This window comes from Gossypium raimondii, chromosome 11 (genome assembly GCF_025698545.1).
Source record: "Gossypium raimondii isolate GPD5lz chromosome 11, ASM2569854v1, whole genome shotgun sequence".
Taxonomy (NCBI): Eukaryota; Viridiplantae; Streptophyta; class Magnoliopsida; order Malvales; family Malvaceae; genus Gossypium; species Gossypium raimondii.
In genome coordinates, this window is record NC_068575.1 from 43867675 (window position 1) to 43887912 (window position 20238).

Here is a 20238-nt window from a genome sequence, read left to right on the forward strand (position 1 = left end):
GTGCAAAGATAAGATCACACAGGGCTCAATGATTTTGTCCAACATCATATCAATATGAGGTTCAAAAGGGTAAACCACCCCCCCCCCCCTTTTTTTACTAACCCCCACCACTTAATGTTTCAAAAAAAGTGCTTATTCAAAGTGTTTTGGGGAACCCATATTCCCCCTTCTTAGAGAAAGATGGAGAGGGCAGCATAAGTATCTATGTTCCTTCTTCTTGCGTGGGTCTCTCTCTGCTGCTGCTGACTGCTCCTCCTGCAAACACACTCTGCTCTCTGCCACAAATCATATGGCGAAACCAACACCTTTGTTAACAGTAATAGACGCTCCCTTCTTTGGTTTCTTACTAAACCTTTACACCCTTTAGTTGAAGACTCAGTTTTTTTTTCTTTTTGGGGGCAAAAAAAAAAACCAAGCTTTGCCATTGTTAACCAATGACTAAAGGTCTCATTTTTTTCCTTTCATTGCTTCTTTGCTCACCGTTTTTGTCCCAAGCCGAAAAGAACCAAGTTGAGATCCAAGCTTTAACATCTTTCAAGCTTAATCTCTATGACCCGCTCGGAGCTTTGAACTGGTGGGATCCATCAACTCCTGCAGCTCCCTGCGACTGGCAGGGAGTTGCATGTTCCAACAACCGAGTCACCGAGCTACGTCTACCTCAGCTTCAACTCAGTGGACGACTCACTGACCGTCTCTCTGACCTCAAGTTCCTCACCAGACTCAGCCTTCGTTCCAACTCCTTCAACGGCACCATACCTTCTACTCTCTCGCAATGCAAGCTTCTACGCGCTGTTTTCTTGCAGTACAACTCACTCACCGGGACGCTGCCCTCCGGGTTAAGTAATCTCACTGATTTAGCCGTTTTAAATTTAGCTCAAAACCATTTATCGGGTGAAATCTCAGGAGATCTCCCACGGAATATCAAGTATCTTGATCTTTCTTCCAACTCATTTTCCGGTTCAATTCCTACTAGCATCGCTAATTTATCACAGCTTCAACTCATTAACCTCTCGTATAACCATTTTTCCGGTCAGATTCCCGCTACCTTTGGTGAGCTTCAACAGCTTCAGTATCTCTGGCTTGATTATAATCTTTTACAAGGGACTTTACCTTCTGCTTTAGCCAACTGCTCTTCACTTGTCCATTTTAGTGCTGAGGGCAATTTGCTTGGTGGGGTTATCCCAGCAGCCATTGGAGCTCTTCCTAAGCTTCAAGTTGTTTCGCTTTCTCATAACAATCTGTCAGGAACGGTGCCGGTTTCGTTGTTCTGTAACGTTACTGTTTATCCGCCTTCCATTCGGATTGTTCAACTGGGGTTTAATTTGTTTACGCATGTTGTTGGTCCTGAATCAGAGAAATGCTATAGCGTTTTACAGGTTTTGGATCTTTCCGGGAATCAGATTGGTGGGGTATTTCCTCTATGGCTTACTCGTCTGACGACATTATCGATGTTGGATGTTTCTGATAACTTGTTTTCAGGTGAGATTCCAGTCCAGGTTGGGAATTTGTCTAGATTGGAAGAGCTGAAAATGGCTAATAATTCTTTCACTGGGACGGTTCCCATTGAGATTAGGCAATGTGGTTCATTGCATGTTCTTGATCTTGGAGGAAATCGTTTTTCTGGTGATATTCCTGCTATTTTAGGTGATATGACTGGTTTAAAAGTGCTTTCTCTTGGGGGAAACCTGTTTTCAGGTTCGGTTCCGGGGAGTTTTGGTAATCTTACGGAGCTTGAAACCTTGAATTTGGGACATAATAACTTGACTGGAAGCTTGCCAGAGGAGATCATGGGGTTGAGCAATTTGAGTACGTTGGACTTAAGTGGGAACATGTTTTATGGTGAGATTCCTGCAAGCATTGGGAACTTGAGTAGGATTGCTGTTTTGAATCTAAGTGCTAACGGGTTTTCAGGGAAGATGCCGGCAAGTTTCGGCAATTTGTTCAAGCTAACTACACTTGATTTAAGCAAGCAGAACCTCTCCGGCAAGTTGCCAATTGAGCTGTCGGGTTTACCTAATCTTCAAGTCATTGCTTTGCAAGAAAATATGTTATCTGGGGATGTTCCTGAAGGGTTTGGTAGCTTGACGAGTTTGCGTTATGTGAATCTTAGTTCCAATTCATTTTCCGGTCAGATACCAGAAACTTTAAGCTTTCTTCATTCATTGGTTGTTCTTTCATTGTCTAATAATCACATAACTGGGGTGATCCCACCCGAGATTGGAAACTGCACCGGGCTCGAAGTTCTCGAGCTTGGATCAAATTCTTTGACAGGTCACATTCCTACTGATCTCTCTCGGCTTTTGCAGTTGAATTTGCTAGATTTGGGTGGTAATAACTTAACAGGGCAAATCCCAGAGGAAATTTCCAAATGCTCATCATTGACCACTTTGTTACTGGATGCTAATCAGCTTTCGGGTAGCATACCGGATTCTCTTTCCAAGTTATCGAATCTCACCGTGCTTGATATTTCTTCTAATAACTTGAGTGGAGGGATTCCTTCTAATCTCGGTCTTATTTCGGTATTGATCTACTTCAATGTCTCGAGGAATGACCTATCAGGGGAGGTTCCAGTTACATTGGGTTTTAGATTTGACAATCCATCAGTATTTGCTGAAAACCGCGACTTATGTGGGAAGCCATTGGATCGAGAGTGTGGGGATGTAAACGATAAGGGCAAGAGGAAAAGGTTGATTGTGTTGATTGTGGTGGTAGTATGTGCTGCTTGTCTCTTGTTATTATGTTGTTGTTTCTATGTCTTCAGTCTATTTAGATGGCGCAAGAAGCTCAAAGCAGCTGCTGGGGAGAAGAAACGGAGCCCTGCAAGGGCAAGTTCCGGATCAAGTAGGGGCCGTGGCAGCACTGACAATGGAGGGCCGAAGCTTGTTATGTTCAATAACAAGATCACACTAGCGGAAACGATTGAAGCAACTAGGCAATTTGCTGAAGAGAATGTGCTCAGCAGAAGCCGGTATGGGTTAGTTTTCAAGGCTTGTTACAATGACGGAATGGTGCTCTCCATTCGTCGCCTACCAGATGGACCGCTTGATGAAAACATGTTTAGAAAAGAAGCTGAATTTGTAGGCAAAGTGAAGCACCGAAACTTGACTGTTCTCCGTGGCTACTACGCAGGGCCACCAGACTTAAGGCTGCTGGTATACGATTACATGCCTAATGGCAACCTTGCAACTCTCCTCCAAGAGGCATCCCACCAAGATGGTCATGTCCTAAATTGGCCAATGCGCCACCTAATTGCTCTAGGCATTGCCCGTGGTTTAGCCTTCCTACACGCATCCAACACTGTTCATGGAGACGTCAAGCCCCAAAACGTGCTGTTCGATGCCGATTTCGAAGCACATTTGTCGGATTTCGGCTTGGACCGGCTCACAATCACAACCCCAGCAGAAGCTTCCACTTCAACATCGGTTGGCACATTGGGTTATGTATCCCCAGAGGCTGTTCTAAGAGGGGAAGCCACCAAAGAGTCAGATGTGTACAGCTTTGGCATTGTGATGCTTGAACTACTCACAGGGAAGAGAGCACTTATGTTCACAGAGGATGAAGACATTGTTAAATGGGTGAAGAAGCAGCTTCAAAGAGGCCAAATAGCTGAACTTTTAGAACCAGGGTTGCTTGAGCTTGACCCAGAATCATCAGAATGGGAAGAATTTCTGCTAGGGATCAAAGTAGGGTTACTTTGCACTGCTCCAGATCCTCTTGATCGACCAACCATGTCCGATGTTGTGTTCATGCTTGAAGGTTGTCGTGTGGGCCCTGATATTCCTTCATCAGCGGATCCCACCTCTAAACCTTCACCCGCATAAACACCCCCCAATTCCGATTTCTCTTTTTTTCGTTACTTTTTCCTGTCTCATGAAAACTTTTATCCATTTTTTCAGTTTCAGAGAGAAAAATGTAAAAGCAAGGTGAATTTTCTTTTGTTCAGTTAAATTCTTCCTACTTTCACAAGTTTTGCTACTATTTCTTTCCAATCAATTTTTTGAACTCGAAATTTGGATCAACTTTGAATCAAATTTGATGTCAACTTGAAACAAATCAAAATTAAATTGATGGAATCAACTCGAAAAACTAGTGCAACTCGGCTCAGATCTAAAAAAATTGTCCCAACTTCATACTAGTCAACGCAAATTGATTCTGATCAGATCTATGTCCAATTCAGGTGGATTTAGGGAAAATAAAAACCAGAAGCAGCCAAAACCGGAGTTGAAGAGGTCCGAAACCCGACAACAACCGCTGGGGACCCCTGGATTCTTCACGTCACGTGGCTCATTGAAAAATATAGCCGTTCAAATTGTAGACCCCGAGATGTACACTCTGTAAAAAAAAAAACCTGGTTTTGCTTTTTTATTTCTTTTTTTGCACATTGGGTGTTGGTGTGTGGGAAGCTCAGTCGATTGTAGCTTTTTTCTTTTAAAGGTGGATTTCTGTCTCCACGCGGGGGATTTTCAAACGTTCAAGGCATGGCAATGGAGGAAAAAAAGAAGCTGAAGCCGATAAATGTAGATGATGACAAAAGACCCCAAATTTTCTTGAGCAGATGGGAATGGGTAACAGGGAAAGTGATAGACGTGGAAATGAAATTAAATTTATGTGGTTTTCTAGGATTCATCTCCATTAGAATATGGGAATAACAACATTGAGAAATGCACAATGAATTGCAGTGACCGTTAAGGCTCCATCTCTTTTAATTATTTTATTATTTTTGGGTTTCTTGGATTATAGGTTTCAGAAAACCGACAAGGTCAAACTGGATTATATAATATTTGCCCTACTGAGGATTTGCAGGGAGATAACTTAATAATCTCCATGGGCAACATGGCCCAACTTACTTAAGCCCTAATCTAGGACTCGAGTTAGGGCCAACTACAACTCATATATTTAATTTATGTGGTGCACTGCTTTATCAAACCTGAGAAGTTAGCTGTTTCACTTTGTAAAATTTATCCCCCGATATTTTATGAAAACTAATAACTTGCTAAACTGTTGGTTTTAGCATTACATAATTAAAATGTTAGAAGTCTTGAATGTTTCAACCATATATAATAAGTTTATTTTTGTCCAAACATGTTTTTCGAATCTAATGTTTTTGTCAAACTTTTCAAAATTTTGTGTGGATTTCAAAAGACAACTCACCATTCAACATATCTAGTGAAAAAGTCCTCATTTTCCAATGCCTATTTTATTTATGAAACCAAATAAAACACAGTCCAAATAGAGAGAAGTCCGAATGAAAAAAAAAAGAGTAAAGCCAAAGTCTAAACGCCTAAGTTTGTAACGATTCTAATGATTCTAAAATACTCGGAACGCTTAAAAGAAAGCCCTATGGCTAGAACCTTTGTTTCTTGTTGATCATCTCATGTTGATTGATGTCATGGTAGAAATCTGTGAACTCCGGAGGAGGCATTTGCGAAAACACATGCGGCATCATCAACTGTTGCTGGTTATACGTAGCTACCTCGGGTCGCATCGATGGAGCATAAAAGCAAGTTTCCAATGCTGACTTAGGCTCCTTCAACATCACATTGTTTTGCACGCCATTTGACCTCGGATCATGAAGAACCGGCATTGATGCTGAATCGAACATTACATCATTGCTTGGCATCCCGAATCTTGGATCGTGACATATGGAATACGATGGCGGAGGATTGTACATCGCATTGTTCGGAAAACTGTTTTTGCTGCTAGATGCAATTCCTGATCGAACTCCAAAACCAAGATCATTCATCATCGACATCCTTAATGATTTCTCAATGGGATTCAAGCTGAGGGAAAGCTTCACCAATGCCTCATCGGCAGGGGAAAAGGAAGGTAGTTGCATGTCAAGAGGTCTAGCAGGAAGAGGAGGCTGATCTCTGATAACTCCGAACTCCGAGTTCTTTCGAGGAATGTCTTGGATGAGATCAAAATGGTTAACAATCTCCAAAGGGGTATGAGTCTGAATGTTATTATCCAAAAGGCTTCGATTCCAAAGATGTAAGGCTGCAGCAGGGATGTAATTATCAGAAGAACTCAGCGTCGATCGAGCACCAAAGCCACCTAGTGTCCTCAATTCAGATCGCAACAACTTCTGCTCATCATCTCCCTTCATCAACATGATCTTCCTCTTAACAACTTCAATGTTCGAATCAAGTTTAGTAAGACACGACGCAATATGCTCAGGGGAGAAATTGTCGATACGATCATCCCATGTTGGAAACTTGGCCTTGAAATTAGCCTTGCATACTTGTGCGACTTCGTCACGAGCTTGTCTCCGGCACATGTTGAAGAAATCGGAAATACTAAAAGTCTTCTTTTGGGAACCCGAAGTAGCCATAGTGTTGTATCTGCCAATGATGGTCTCAACTTGAACAGGATCCGAAGGCCAAACTTCAACCCTAGAAGGACTGTCCTTCAATTCGGGTTCGAAGATGATCATGCATACTTCCACATCACAAAGGGTGGAGAATTCATGAGCCTTTTTTTTCAAGCTCTGCAATCGCTTCTTAAGCGTTGCAGCTCGAGCCTTCTCCTTCTCTATAAGTTTCATTTTCAGTTTTCTACGAGCCATATCTAAACAGTAACCAAGAAATTAAAAAAAAAAAAAACAATCAAGAGAAACATGCATATTAAGACACTGTAAACCATGAATCTTCATGTTTTCTAACATGTCATTGTTGTTCAAACATTAAACCTAATGGTCTGTTAAATCTGTTTTTTTTTTTTCCCACCAAACTAAATCAAGTGAAGCATGAATGTTCATGTTTTTTTTTTCACCAAAATCATATTAATTAACTGTAATAAACAAGGAGAAAAGAACAATAAAAGGCAAAACGATAAACATGGTTTGATTAACTATAAAGATAGGAGAAGAGAAGACACTTACCTTCACTGCCTCCCTCTCGATTCAATAACAAACATTGAGTTTCTCTTTATTCCTTTTAAATAAAAGAAAAGATATTTTAAATAAGGAAAAGAGATTTTATTCTCATCACAATTAAGGACGCTATAATTTTAAAAAAAAATCAGGAATTTGTATGATTCTCGATATAACCAGACATCAAAATATTTATAAATATAGTTATGTTTTAGGTGTTCATTTTTATTGCGTATACATTGTATACTTTAATTTTTTTCACTTAATTTCTAAAAATTTTAAAATAGTCATTCAATTAGTCGAATTTTTTTTTGTCCATTTTCATTAAGCATCGTTAAGTGTTTAACGGAGGGTAACGTGACAATTTAAAATCGATATAATAATAAATTTAACCTTCAAATTTTATATATTGTGTAGATTTAATCATAAATTTTAAAAATTAACCATTAAAATTTATAAATAATCGCAATTTGATACTAATTCTAATATATTTCTATATAAAAGTAATGGTTTGAAACATATATATATATAAAAAAATGGTGTTCCTTTTAGAAGTATAGGCTTCTTTGATTTCTTTGGCAGTAGCAGATCGTATTCTTCTTCTTTCAACAAGAGTAATGATAGCTGCACTACACCAGAATAGGCTTTTAGCGGCACTTTTAGCGGCGTTTGGAACAAAAGCGTCGCAAAAAATCGAGCATTAGCGGCGATTTAGCCAAAGCGCCGCTAAAGGTAGAGCATCCGCGGCGATTTCGAAGAAGCGCCGCTAAAAATAGAAATTAGCGGTTAGCGTCGCTTTATATAAAGCGCCACAAAAAACCTAAGACCAATTTTTACGATTTTTAAACCTTTAGCGGCGTTTTTATTTGTGCGCCGCTAATGATCGGATCTTTAGTGGCGTTTTTATCTGAGCGTCGCTAATTCTCCGATCTTTAGCGGCTTTTTATATGAACGCCGCTAAACCTCTGGCCTTTAGCGGCGATTTTCTCTCAGCGCCGCTAATGCTCTGATCTTTAGTGGCGTTTTTATCTGAGCGCCACTAATACTCTGGCATTTAGCGACGTTTTTGTCTAAGCGCCGCTAATGCTCGGATCTTTAGTGACGTTTTTATCTGAGCGCCACTAATTCTCCGGCCTTTAGCGGCGTTTGTATCTAAGCGCCGCTAACGCATTTACCTTTAGCGGCGTTTTTGCCGAAGCGCCGCTAATAGTAACAAAAATCTTATAAGTTGAAATAATTAATATTTTGTTCTATTTATTATATAGTGGTACAATTTACATCTAAATTATAATTAACAAATATTATTGATTAATACAAAAGTTTTTATTAAAGAGAAGTCGATATGTATATAACACTAACTATTTATTACTAATTTTCAATCATAGTTGATTTAAACTACTTTACGAGAGAAAATATATTAAATTATGAATAAATAAAATATAATAAAACTTAAATTTTGTATTGTAAAGAATAAATTAAAAATAGAATTAACTTTTATAAGAGTAATAAATTTTGGTAGTCTTGTTAACTAAATTAATCAAAGGAATTAATATAAATTAAACACCAATTTATACAAAATATATTTTATGATTATATATATATTAAAGATTTAGGAATTTTTTTATGGACGGTATTTTAAGGAGTACGGGTATAGATTTAAGGTTTGGGATTTAAGGTTAATTTAGGGGTTAGAGGTTTAGGGGTTTGAGATTTAGGGTTTCAACGATCATGTTAGGGTTTAATTTAGATTAATATTAGTTTTTGATTATTTTTATGGTAAATATATATGTTCTTATATATTTGTAAAATAAATCCAGATCAATAAATTTAATATATTGAAGTTTAGTATAGTTTATATTATAATTAATAGATATATATATAATAGTCTTTACTAGGCGTTTTAGTCAAAAGCATACAAATATTGCAATATCTGACGTCGTTACGTGTTAGGGAATCGTTTCTATTGTGGCGTTTTATAGGAAGCGCGCTAATATTCTTGAAACTCGTCGAGCAGCGTCGTTTCAGTTGAATGATGTACTCTATTACTGGCGTTTTCGGAAAACGCCGCAGATATGTCAACAATTTTGTGAAAACGTCCTTTGTTACTTTCGTAATTGAAAATTTAGTGGCGTTTTACTGTAAACGCCATAAATGTGACTTAAAATTAATTTAAACGGCGCCGTTTCTTTAAAGGCCATTTAACCCGTGTCCTCATCCTTTACAAATTTATTATCGAAAAAAATGCATTTTCTATACCAAATTTTATAAAAAAAATTGTTTTTATATAAAGAGTCAAAATTTGTTGTACCAAGTTTATTATAACAATTTTTTTTTCCATTTGTTAAGAGGACATTTGAAGCTTCATACGAAATTTTGTCATAAAGATAATATTGCTACCTTATTTCAACTTTATACAACATTTTTAACTATATATATATATAACTTGTTGTTTAATAGATTTTCACTATATTTTTTATTATTAAAGAATATTTAGGAATATTTTAAAAAATATTTAGGGAATATTTTGGTCGATGCATGGTATTTTAAGGAGTACGGGCCGGTATATATGAATTTAAGGTTTGGTATTTATGGCTTAGGAGTTAGAATGGGTTATGCTTTAGGGTTCTGACGTGAATTTATGGGTTAGGGACGAGGTTAATTAGGGTTTAGGGATTTAAGGGTTAGAGAGGTTTTAGGGTTTGGCGGGGTTTAGGGTTTCTTAAGAGGTTAATATAATTAGATTGATTAATTTTGGAGGTAAATATATATGTTCTTATATATTTGTAAAATATAGATCCGAATAAATTTAATATTAAGATAAGTTTTGAGTATAATAGGTAGATGATCACTTTATGCATGTAGCTACATAAATTGATTGGTTAATATTAAGAATACAAGGTTAATTTATAATTTGAGACTTGTTAAATGATACAATATAACTAATAGTAGTTATATAATTAAAACATTTAACCCAAATTAACGGCCATTTGATATATTTTTGATATATATGGATATATTAATATATATGGATATATATATATAGTTATTAATTATTTAATTTGTATATATAGGACCAAAATAATATTGGTATAAATAAATAAACAAATAAATAAGTAAGTAATTATTTATTTGTTAAATAAATTGGTAATTAATTATTTAAATGTAAGACAAAAAAAATTAGAGTTTGAGCGGCGTTTCTATATAAAAACGCCGCAAAAGGTATCCTTTACCGTCGTTTCAGTAAAAAACGCCACAAAGATTGCAATATACGACGTCGTTATGTGTTAGGGAATCAGTTTCTATTGTGGCGTTTTTACACAAAGCGCCGCAAAACTTACATAACTTTACTTAAACGGCACCGTTTCTTCAGAGGACAAATTAACTTAGATCGGTGTCGTCCTCCATTTACAAAGAATCGGGAAATCGCAGAGAAATTAGAGAGAAATTTCTAAGTGTCGAAAGGGAGAAAACTTTTCACGAAAAATACAAAGGAAAGAAACGTGTTTGAGTCGATCTTGAAACAAGGTGGGCACAATTGCGAGATTTGTCCATTGAATAGGTAAGCCGTTTCGTTTTTTTCGATTAAATTTTTTGGTTTTAGGTCGGTCTAAGTTATTTGGGGTTTTAGGGTTTCGATTAAACAACATAAAAAATGTGGCTTCTCATTAGATAAAAGCGAAAAAAAATTTAGGGTTTCTTTCCGTGTTGCCTTGATGAGTTGTTGCTGCTTCTTCATCTCCTTCCTTAAACCCCTATCCGACCCGATTTGTGGATTTCTGGTGTCAATCCACGAAGTCTTTTACAAAAGCCGTACAACTGCTTTTTATATGTGCTGCGTTTAAATATAAAACACAGTATTCAATATAGTTAATCATGATTTATTTTGAGAAATCATTATTAAAATTATGGTTTTCGTTTTGTTTTAATCATGATTTCTTTAATATCCTTGGCTATAGAGTTATTCCAGCATCCATTTAAGGGGAAATGTATTATTTCTTCAATCCATTACTGAAACAAATTGTTTGTTTAATTTACTTTCATATTACTTTCATATTCTTGGTTGAGTAAGTAAATGTGTGAATGTTGTTTGTGTAATGATTTTTCGGTATTCAATTGGGTTGTTTGATGTTAGACTTAATTTAGGCATACAATATAATCAATGAAATAATAATAGCTAGGCCACATCAATTCAGTATTTAGTGGAGAGAATTTGTTATGCCTAGTGTGCATTATTTGCGTAATGTGAATTCAGTTTGTAGTTTATTAGTTCGGTTTTGGTTAATTTATGATTTAAATATATTTTTATTGTCGCTAATCATACATGGATTATAAGGATATGGTATACTATATATATATTTTGGTGATGTTTAATATATGAAATTCGCATAACTTATAAGGTAATCGGCATGTTTGTCATATGTATTAAAACATATAATGTTAAGCTATTTCACATTGGTTAGGTGATATATATATATATATATATATGTGTGTGTGTGTGTGTGTGTGAAATGTATTATATGCCTGAATTTAATAAATAATTAAATATAGGTTATGATTTATAGATTGTAATATGCTTGCAAAGGTTGACTACTACTTATAATAGGTTTGCTATTTAGAAAACAGGCTGTTATTAGTATTTATATTTGCATTATTTGCCTTTAAATCTACTTTATTTTCAAAACGTCCTTAACGAAACTGTTGATAATCAAATGGGTAGCAATTTTGACAAAATATGAGCCCCAATTAATTTGTCACCTTCTCACGTGGGGTGGATTTTATAAATCTCTGCTTTATAGCTTTGGGAATAGAATGAGTATCATCTAATTATTTGCGTAATGTTGTTTGTCTAATATCCTTACCCAATTGACATACTTTTTTTTATGTTTAATTTAGAATAAAATGTGATTTCTCCCGCATGATTTGGTTAGGTTAGGTTTCAACATATACTCATATATATGTTCAATTTTAAACCTCTAATATCATCTAATTCACTGTCATGTACCTTTTTACTTCATCAAGCTGATCAGTTTTGATGATAGGTTATAAGCTAACGTATGACTTATATGATATGGGTTTGGAGAAGCAATCGGCAAAGTGGAAATTGCAGAATTAGATGGTTTTTCGTGGGTACAAGCACATCGGTATGTTCTGTTTCACCACGAATCAATGGAACCTTTACGCAAGTAAGTTCTACAAATTTGATAAATATTCATCAATTAAAAATTGTTTATCTTCTAACAAGCTGAACATATTTTTTACATAGTGAGTACAAACAAATACCGAGATCTCGTTCAGCGCTCCAAGAAGAACACAACTTCGAGACATCAATAAGTTGTTCACAGAATCTTTCCATGAATGGTTAACCGAAACGGTATGCAATTGTAGCTTTCATCGACATATAATTGTAATCTTGTCTCATAACATTTTTAATTACTCAGTTGACTTTTCATACAATAGGTTTGGAGTGGGAAGAACGTGACCGACGAAGTTAAATGGCTTTCTCAAGGTCCAAATCGGGTGGTTAAAAGATATAGTGTGTTTCTCATAAACGGATTCAAATTTCATACAAAATATCGCGAGAGATTGAGGAGAACGCAAAATTGTGGAATGGTTGTTAATTCCTCAATTACTAGTTATGCTAGTGCTAGGGACAACAATCCTGTCGAGGGAAATGTAGAATATTTCGGACTTCTTACTGATATAATTGAGTTGGATTACTACGGAAAATGGAAAGTTGTCTTATTTCGAGGTGATTGGGCCGATGTTAATACTGGTCGTGGAATTAAGCAAGATTAATTTGGTTTCACAATGGTGAACTTCAATCGATTGATTCATACAGGACAACAATTGATTGATGAGCCGTACGTATTTTCTTCTCAAGTCAAACAAGTATTTTACTCAAAAGATCCAATTGATGAGGGTTGGTACGTTGTACTCCGTAACATTCCTAGGGACTTGTTTAACATAGGCAGTGGAAGTAGAGATGGCATTGACGACAGAACACAAACTTTGCCATTTCCAGAACAAAACTTAAACGAAAACATCCCTAGTACTAGTACACACAGTCAATGGGTCCGCCAGGATACGGATGAAGATATTTATGGATTATAATATAGTAAGCTTTTACGATTATTTAATTATTGTAATATCATATCATAATATTGGTCTTATTATATATTTCAACTATTTTAAACATATTATTATTGTTGTAATTGTATATTAAGTTTTCAACTAATTTATTTGTATTGTAGATAAAATGCCTAGAAGACCCGTGCGAGCGCACCGCATTGTTCAAGGTACTCCAAACTCGACCGAAACAAACAGCACTGTATATTAAGTTTTCAACTAATTTATTTGTATTGCAGATAAAATGCCTAGAAGACCCGTGCGAGCGCACCGCATTGTTCAAGGTACTCCAAACTCGACCGAAACAAACAGCACTGAACAACAAACTGCTATTGGATCTTCGAATGTTCCGGTTACACATGAGGAACCTATAGAAGCTCAAAGTAATTTAACATCTAACTTACATGTGTGTTGACTTATTATTTATTTTATTTTTTAAATTTCTTATATTACAATACTTTTATTTTCTAGCTGAAACTACCGGGACATGGAGAGTTCGCGGACGTACTCTACTGAGGGATTTATATGATCTAGATCCAATTGAGCGTGTCCAAGTATCCAGTAATAGCTTTGGTCAGCCTATTGGATCAGAAGCTCGCCTTTTAGCAGGATACATGGGCATTCTAGCACGGAATCCAAATATATTGCCAATTAACTTCGAGTCATGGCATAAAGTGCCCGAGAGTAACAAGAATCAAGCTCTCGATAACATTAAGGTAACAAAACGTGTATGTCATTTATAATACTTGGGTTTAAGTTTCGTTTACATTTACTTTCTTAAGTAAAAAACAAAATGTGTTTTTTGTAGGCGAGATTTGCTCTAGAGGTCTCCAATGCTTATCTAAAGAAGGCATTAGGAAAAAGGTGGAGAGACCATAAGAGCACATTAAAGAAAGACTATTATAAGACAAAAACACACTCGACGAGAAATTACAAAATGTCCCGCCGGGAATGCTAAGGTTCCAGTGGGAAGAGGTCGTTAGATTTTAGACTTCGAAGAAAGGAGAGGTATGTGTTACTACAAAAATCTTGTAATTATTTTGGTTTATAGTATTTAATAATTAACGTACTAATAATTTCACAACGTAGGATCGTGAACGAGTTGGAACAAATAGTAGGCAGAAACAAAAATTCACGCACACAGCTGGGTCAAGAAGTTTTGCGTGTGTAGCTCAGGCCGAGGTATTTTGGATTTATAAGGTACTGGCAGATATTTATTACTTTATATCAAATAATATTTTTACTATTGTATTGTAGGAAGTCCTGTCGGGTCAAAAATTTGGACGCCTTCAACTTTTTGACATTACACATAGGAAGAAAGATGGAAACCCTATGACTCCTGAAGCTGCAGAAATTATGGTACGTTCGCTTAATACAATTTGACTTGTTTTAATTATTTTTACTATTCTAATGGTTTATTTCATTTCTTGTAATGCAAATATTGCTAAGTTATGTTGCATTTGTTTTTTTAATATATTGCGTTCTTAACTATGTCATTTATTTTTTAGGAAAAACTGAAGGACAAAAAGGCGGAGTACGAAGCGATTGCTTCAAGTGATAGTTCTGTTCATATTGACGACATTGATAACCGGATTATCACTGAAGTTTTGGGTCCTGAAAGGTATGGTCGGGTTCGATTTCAAGGATCTTTTGTTAGCCCATCCCAATATTTTGGATCCAGCTCGCAACAATACATGCATTCGGGGAGTCAGGCTCAAGCTGAAGTTCAGAGGTTAAGAGACCAGATATCTCAGATGCAAGCGACAACAAGTGAACAAATTACACAACTTAAAGCGGAGGCAACATCGAGAGAAGTCGAGGTTCAAAAGATATGAAGAACTCCGGCTACAACTTAAAGAGATCTGCAACAAGAGAAGAGAGGCAAGAAGAGAGAAGCGAGGTTCAACGAAGTATGAAGAACTCCAAGAAGACTTAAAGCAGATGCAAGAATGAGAGAAGCAGAGGTGCGGCGAGGGAATTAGAGGGCAACGAGGGAAGCGAGCGACTTAAAAGTTCGATGAACTCCAAAGCAGACTTGAATATGATGAAGATGTTTCAGCTGTCGCAACCATCGTCGTCTTAGACTATCGTGTAAATATACTTCAATTTTGACTTTGGTATTATCATTTTAACTTTTACAATTTTTGTAAGAATAATACGAATTTTATTTTATTTATTGACATTTATTTTAAATATTATATAGATGTATTACTTTTGGCTGGATTAGATTTGGTTTCTTCTGATTTGTTTTTACAGGAGGGCTAAAAATATAAAAAAAAACTTTTCAAATCTGCCAAAATTAGCGGTATTTTTTGGGTAAGCGCCGCTAAAGAACACGGCCTATAGTGGCATTTTTTTGCCTAAGCGCCGCTAAAGACCATCGTCTATAGTGGCGTTTTTTGTCCAAGCGCCGCTGAAAACCATGGTCTATAATGGCGTTTTTTGTCCAAACGCCGCTAAAGACCACGATCTATAGTGGCGTTTTTTGTATAAGCGCCGCTAAAGACCACAATCTATAGTGGCGTTTTTTGTATAAGCGCCGCTAAAGACCATGGTCTATCGCGGCGTTTTTTGTCTAAGCGCCGCTAAAGACCATAGTCTATAGCGGCGCTTTAAAAGAAATGCCGCAAAAGGTCTTCATCTTTAGCTGCGTTTATTTGAAAAAGCGCCGCTAAAGTTAGCGACGCAGTCAGTAGCGGCATTTTTTGCGGCGCTTCGCGAAACGCCACTAAAAGTATTTGCGGTGCTAAAAAATGCCGCTATAGCCCTAAAAAAGCGCCGCTAAAAGCCTGTTTTGGTATAGTGCTGCAACTGTAACTGCGGTCATCGCAACCACATCCTCAACTTCTTGAGTGGCCTTAGTAGAAAGTAAGTCAGTTCCCTCAACAAAATTAGTACCAACAGATTGATCTCATTCTCAACAATACTAATAAAATAATCACAAGCAGGATTAGCAAGGCTATCATTAGGCTCCGACAATATTCGCAGTATCAACAAATGAACTGTGGACAACATCAAAAGAAGCAATATTACTTTGTTGTGTTATTGAATTAATAATGCAATGCTCCTTATTCGACCCGGTCGTCAGGTTTAAATAACAGAGTGTCACATCCGTTGCTGGAGCAACTACAAATAAATTCACAGTATCAACCATGCAATCTTATTAACAATACAACATTAAATAACATGAACATTCTTTCTCGGGTCTTATACAAGCACACGAATGCTTTAGAGTCAGCCCGAGATTAAATAATGACCTTTTCTAACATTTTTACAAGTAATTATGATCAAGTATACCATAAAAAAATCATTCAAATATTCAATCATATCATAAATGCCTAGATATTAAAATACACAATTAATTTAAGTCTTAATTGAGCTTACAAAAGCTCTTTTGTAGACTCGAGCATGAACAAGAACTAAATTGTAACAATTTTAAAAAATTAAAGATAATAATGTAAAACAGGGGTCACACGACCATGTGTCTAGACCTTGTAACTCTCTGAAGCCGTGTGGACCAAAATGTAATATTTCATAAAAAAAATCACACGGCCGTGTGTGTAACAACCCATTTTTAGTGAAATTGGAACAATAATTTCGGGACCACAAATTCGATGAGTAAATTATTATTTTATTATTAATTTAATATCTATGGGATGTTAGTGAGGTCATATTAAAATTTAGTTAAGAATTTTTTAATGTTTGCATGATTAATTAAGTGAAAAGGACTAAATCGTAAAAAGAGTAAAAGTAGAGTTCCAATAGCTAAAAGGGTCAAATGGCTATGAAACTTTAAAGTTAGTGGACTTAGATGATAATTAGACCATTCCTATAGTTAGTGGATATTTATGGAAAGGTTTTATTGAAATTTTGAATGTTTTTAAAGGACAAAATGGAAAAATAGTAAATAAAACATAAAACAAAAGAAAGAAAAAAGAAGTATCATCTTCATATCATCTTATTCAAAACCGAAAATCACCATTGGAGATAGCTAGGGTTCGGCCAAGCTTAGTCTCACTTGCATGGTATGTAATTTTGCCCCGTTTTTAATGATTTTTATGTTTTTGAAGTCGTTTTAGCTTAATCTAAATAGCCCGGGGATCAATTTGTAAAATTTTCAAAGATTGAGGGTTATGCCATGATTGATATTATATGATTCTTGATGCTTAATGGTAGATTATGGGTCCTTGTTGATAAATAAACAAGTTTTGTAAAGTGAGTTTTGATGAAAATTGCATTTAGGGACTTGTTTGTAAAAATAGTAAAATTTTATGTTAAATTTATGAAATGAAGATTAGTATGGGTTGGTTTAAGTCCTTAGAGAAGTCAGTTAGCATGAGAGAAGGATTAAAAAGCTTAAGTTTCAATTTATGAGCTTAAGAACTAAATTGTGAAAAGTTAAAATGTTAGGGGCAAAATAGTACTTTTGCATAAATATGAAATGTGGACTAAATTGAATACTAAGGGTATTAAATGGATTGAATTTTCTATTTAGATCAAGATAGACCACGTACGAATTTAGATCGAGAAAAAGCTAAAGCATCAGATTAGTTCGATTTCGTTTCTACGCCCTTAATCGTCGAAGTAAGATCGTATGAATAGTTATCATTTTAATGCTATTTCAAATAGTATGTTAATATGTTATTTATCATGTGAATTGATCGATATACAAATAAAACAATGCCATGACAGTTATCGAGTCCCAGTTGAATCTTAGGAATTTGTAGGATACAAATGACATGTCATTAGGGATTTCATGTTTGGGGTGCTAGTCTTGAATGTCCTACCGATGGCTAAGGTCCTACATTTGTAGTAGGTTCTCCACAGCTCGTGTGAGCAACATCGTGTAGCTTACATTCTGACCCACAGCTTGTGTGAGCAAGCCCATTTCACATCTCGTATGAGCAATGGTGTAAAAGAAAGGTTACGATTATATGTTTAAGCACACTTCATTTGAGCTTTCCCGAGTATCCGATGATATTCTAGTTGGTTCAACGGGTAAGAAAAGAGATTGAAATGGTAAGTTTCCAAATGGTATTATATATATGTTCATGGAAAGGATGAATGATTCAAATGATGTATTTTTATATGGAAATGGCTTATCATGTGGTTAATCCAAATGAGTTGTGTATAAATGCACTAACTTGTGTATTGATGATGATGTTTAGGCTTGTGCCAAGCTTGTGGTTTGAGTTACGTTATGCTTATACTTATTTTTATGTAAACGAAATGGTAAGTTATGTTTTATTTTCTATGAACTTACTAAGCATTATGTGCTTACGTAGTCTCTTTCTTATGTTTTATAGATTATCGAAAGTTTGATCTATTTGGAAGTTCGTCGAAGATCTATCACACTATCCAGCATAAATATTGGTTGTTTTTGAGTGTTTTGGCCAATGTTATAATGACATGTATAGGTTGAATTGTAAGGTCACTGTGATGAATGTTTAGTTGGTGGTTTGGCTTGTAAATGTTGTAAATGTTATCTTGGTTGATATCACTTGATGCCTTGCTAGTTTGTGTCATAGTGACTATATCATGTTGCATGTTTTGAATGGCTCAAGTGACATGTTTTTCTGATGGAATGGTAATGGTCACAATGAGGCATGCTTGGTAAGTTTTGGAGCTAGTAATTAATGAATGGTAAGTGATAAAATATGCATGTTTAGGTAGGTCTTGATGATTGTATTTGAGATGCCTTTGAATGACATATTGGTTAGTTGAATTAGAACTTTGGAATGGAACATATATATGTATGTTTAGGTATGGTTTGATGCTTTGTAAGTGTGCACATTTGGTTCAAATGTTTATGCATGAATTGGTGTTGGAAATGGCTTGTTTTTGGTGAATTTTTGTAACACCCCTAACCCGAATTCGCCGCCGAAACAGGGTTACGGAGCATTACTAGAGTTCACAAGTTAATTATCAAACATTTCATTTTATGTAGCATTCATATTTGAAACCAATCAAAATTAAAACATTAATGAGCTAACGTTGGCCAATTTAACTTATACATGCCATTCAATGCTTTATTCCCTTAACATGCACAAACTCAACATTCAAGTTATTTCAATAATTTCCATGTATCAATAATATATATACCATGATTGATGAGCTCATCAATACCATGATTTCCATTCCCTTATTTTTTTTCCATATTTATCCCGTTGAATTTCTCGGAATTTCGATGGATTTTCAGGGGTACACTTTAGTGTACAAATCCGGGTCCATCAATTCATATTCATGTGCGCACATTTTCATTTCAGAGAGCACACTCCCGCGAACCTCATATTTACAGCAGGATTACCAGTCCAGGCTAAATCCCCTGTAATATAAACTCATAGAGTATTTTCGGGATTACCAATACAAGCTAAATCCCCTGCAATGACAATTACTCTAATGAGCTTGGATCTGGATTACCAGTCCAGGCTAAATTCAGACCCTAATTCGGATTACCCGTCCGGGCTAAATCCATTTTCCACATATTCTTCGAGAGGGCTATATCAGGATAGGACCACCCATTCGGGCTAGATCCTTTTTACCGTCAATTCCTTTTCAGAGATCTATCAAATTTTCCTTCCATTCCACCGAGATTTCTTCCCCTTTTTATCAAATCTATCAATGTTTCATCAATTTTCATACAATGAAAATTCAAATCATATTCACATTAATAACAAACATTTCAAGAATTTAAGAATATAATTAAAGTTACACGAACTTACCAGGCTAAATTGCAGAAATATCAAAATTTAGGGACATTTTGGTAATTTTTCATTTTTCTCGAATTTCCACCCAATCTTGATCTAAATTAACATTTCATTCAATTTATAATAAAACAATTCATTTCATACAATTTGGTCATTTTGACATTTTACAAAATTACCCTTAAAATTTCACTTTTATTCAATTTAGTCCCCTGAATCTAAAACATGTAAATTAGCCATTTTAATGAAAATTCATGCTAGTTGAATAATCATATATTTTCCTCCTCCTCCTCCTCTCCATTCCACATCCTTAATGTATATAACATGCTTATATGAAACATTATCTATAATTTCACTATTTACTTATTTATTCATTCAAAGCTGTCCACTTGAGTCATAGTGACAAAATTATTTATATCTTGAGCTACATAACTCTGAATTGAGATCCGTTAATTTTATATAAAACTAGACTCACGTATCTTATTACTATAAAATTTTTAGAATTTTTGTTTATCCAATAAGTACATTTTATTCTTT

The 20238-nt window shown here is 35.5% G+C and overlaps 2 protein-coding genes across 4 annotated transcripts; one reads left to right on the plus strand and one right to left on the minus strand.

Moving 5' to 3' along the window:
• The first annotated feature begins 97 nt into the window (after positions 1-97).
• On the plus strand, positions 98-4717 carry LOC105803736 (probable LRR receptor-like serine/threonine-protein kinase At4g36180). Of its 3 annotated transcripts, none has more exons than XM_052623948.1 (3): positions 98-3923; positions 4178-4334; positions 4435-4717. In XM_052623948.1, the coding sequence occupies exon 1, from the start codon at positions 435-437 to the stop codon at positions 3819-3821; it is 3387 nt and encodes a 1128-aa protein (XP_052479908.1). In that variant the 5' UTR covers positions 98-434; the 3' UTR covers positions 3822-3923; positions 4178-4334; positions 4435-4717. The 3 variants fall into 3 exon arrangements, with proteins under 3 accessions (XP_052479908.1, XP_052479909.1, XP_012491578.1); XM_052623949.1 differs by having other exon boundaries at positions 4178-4325; XM_012636124.2 differs by having other exon boundaries at positions 4178-4717.
• Positions 4718-5174: 457 nt separating this feature from the next.
• LOC105801522 (agamous-like MADS-box protein AGL81) lies at positions 5175-6953 on the minus strand. Its single transcript, XM_012632791.2, has 2 exons — positions 6881-6953; positions 5175-6567 (listed from the first exon to the last, which is right to left on the minus strand). Exon 2 carries the CDS (start codon positions 6563-6565, stop codon positions 5345-5347), a length of 1221 nt encoding a protein of 406 aa, XP_012488245.1. The 5' UTR covers positions 6566-6567; positions 6881-6953; the 3' UTR covers positions 5175-5344.
• Positions 6954-20238: the final 13285 nt, after the last annotated feature.

Coding starts and splice junctions, on each gene's coding strand:
- LOC105803736 (XM_012636124.2), top strand. CDS start 435: ATGACTAAAGGTCTCATTTTTTTCCTTTCATTGCTTCTTTGCTCACCG.
- LOC105801522 (XM_012632791.2), bottom strand. CDS start 6,565: ATGGCTCGTAGAAAACTGAAAATGAAACTTATAGAGAAGGAGAAGGCT.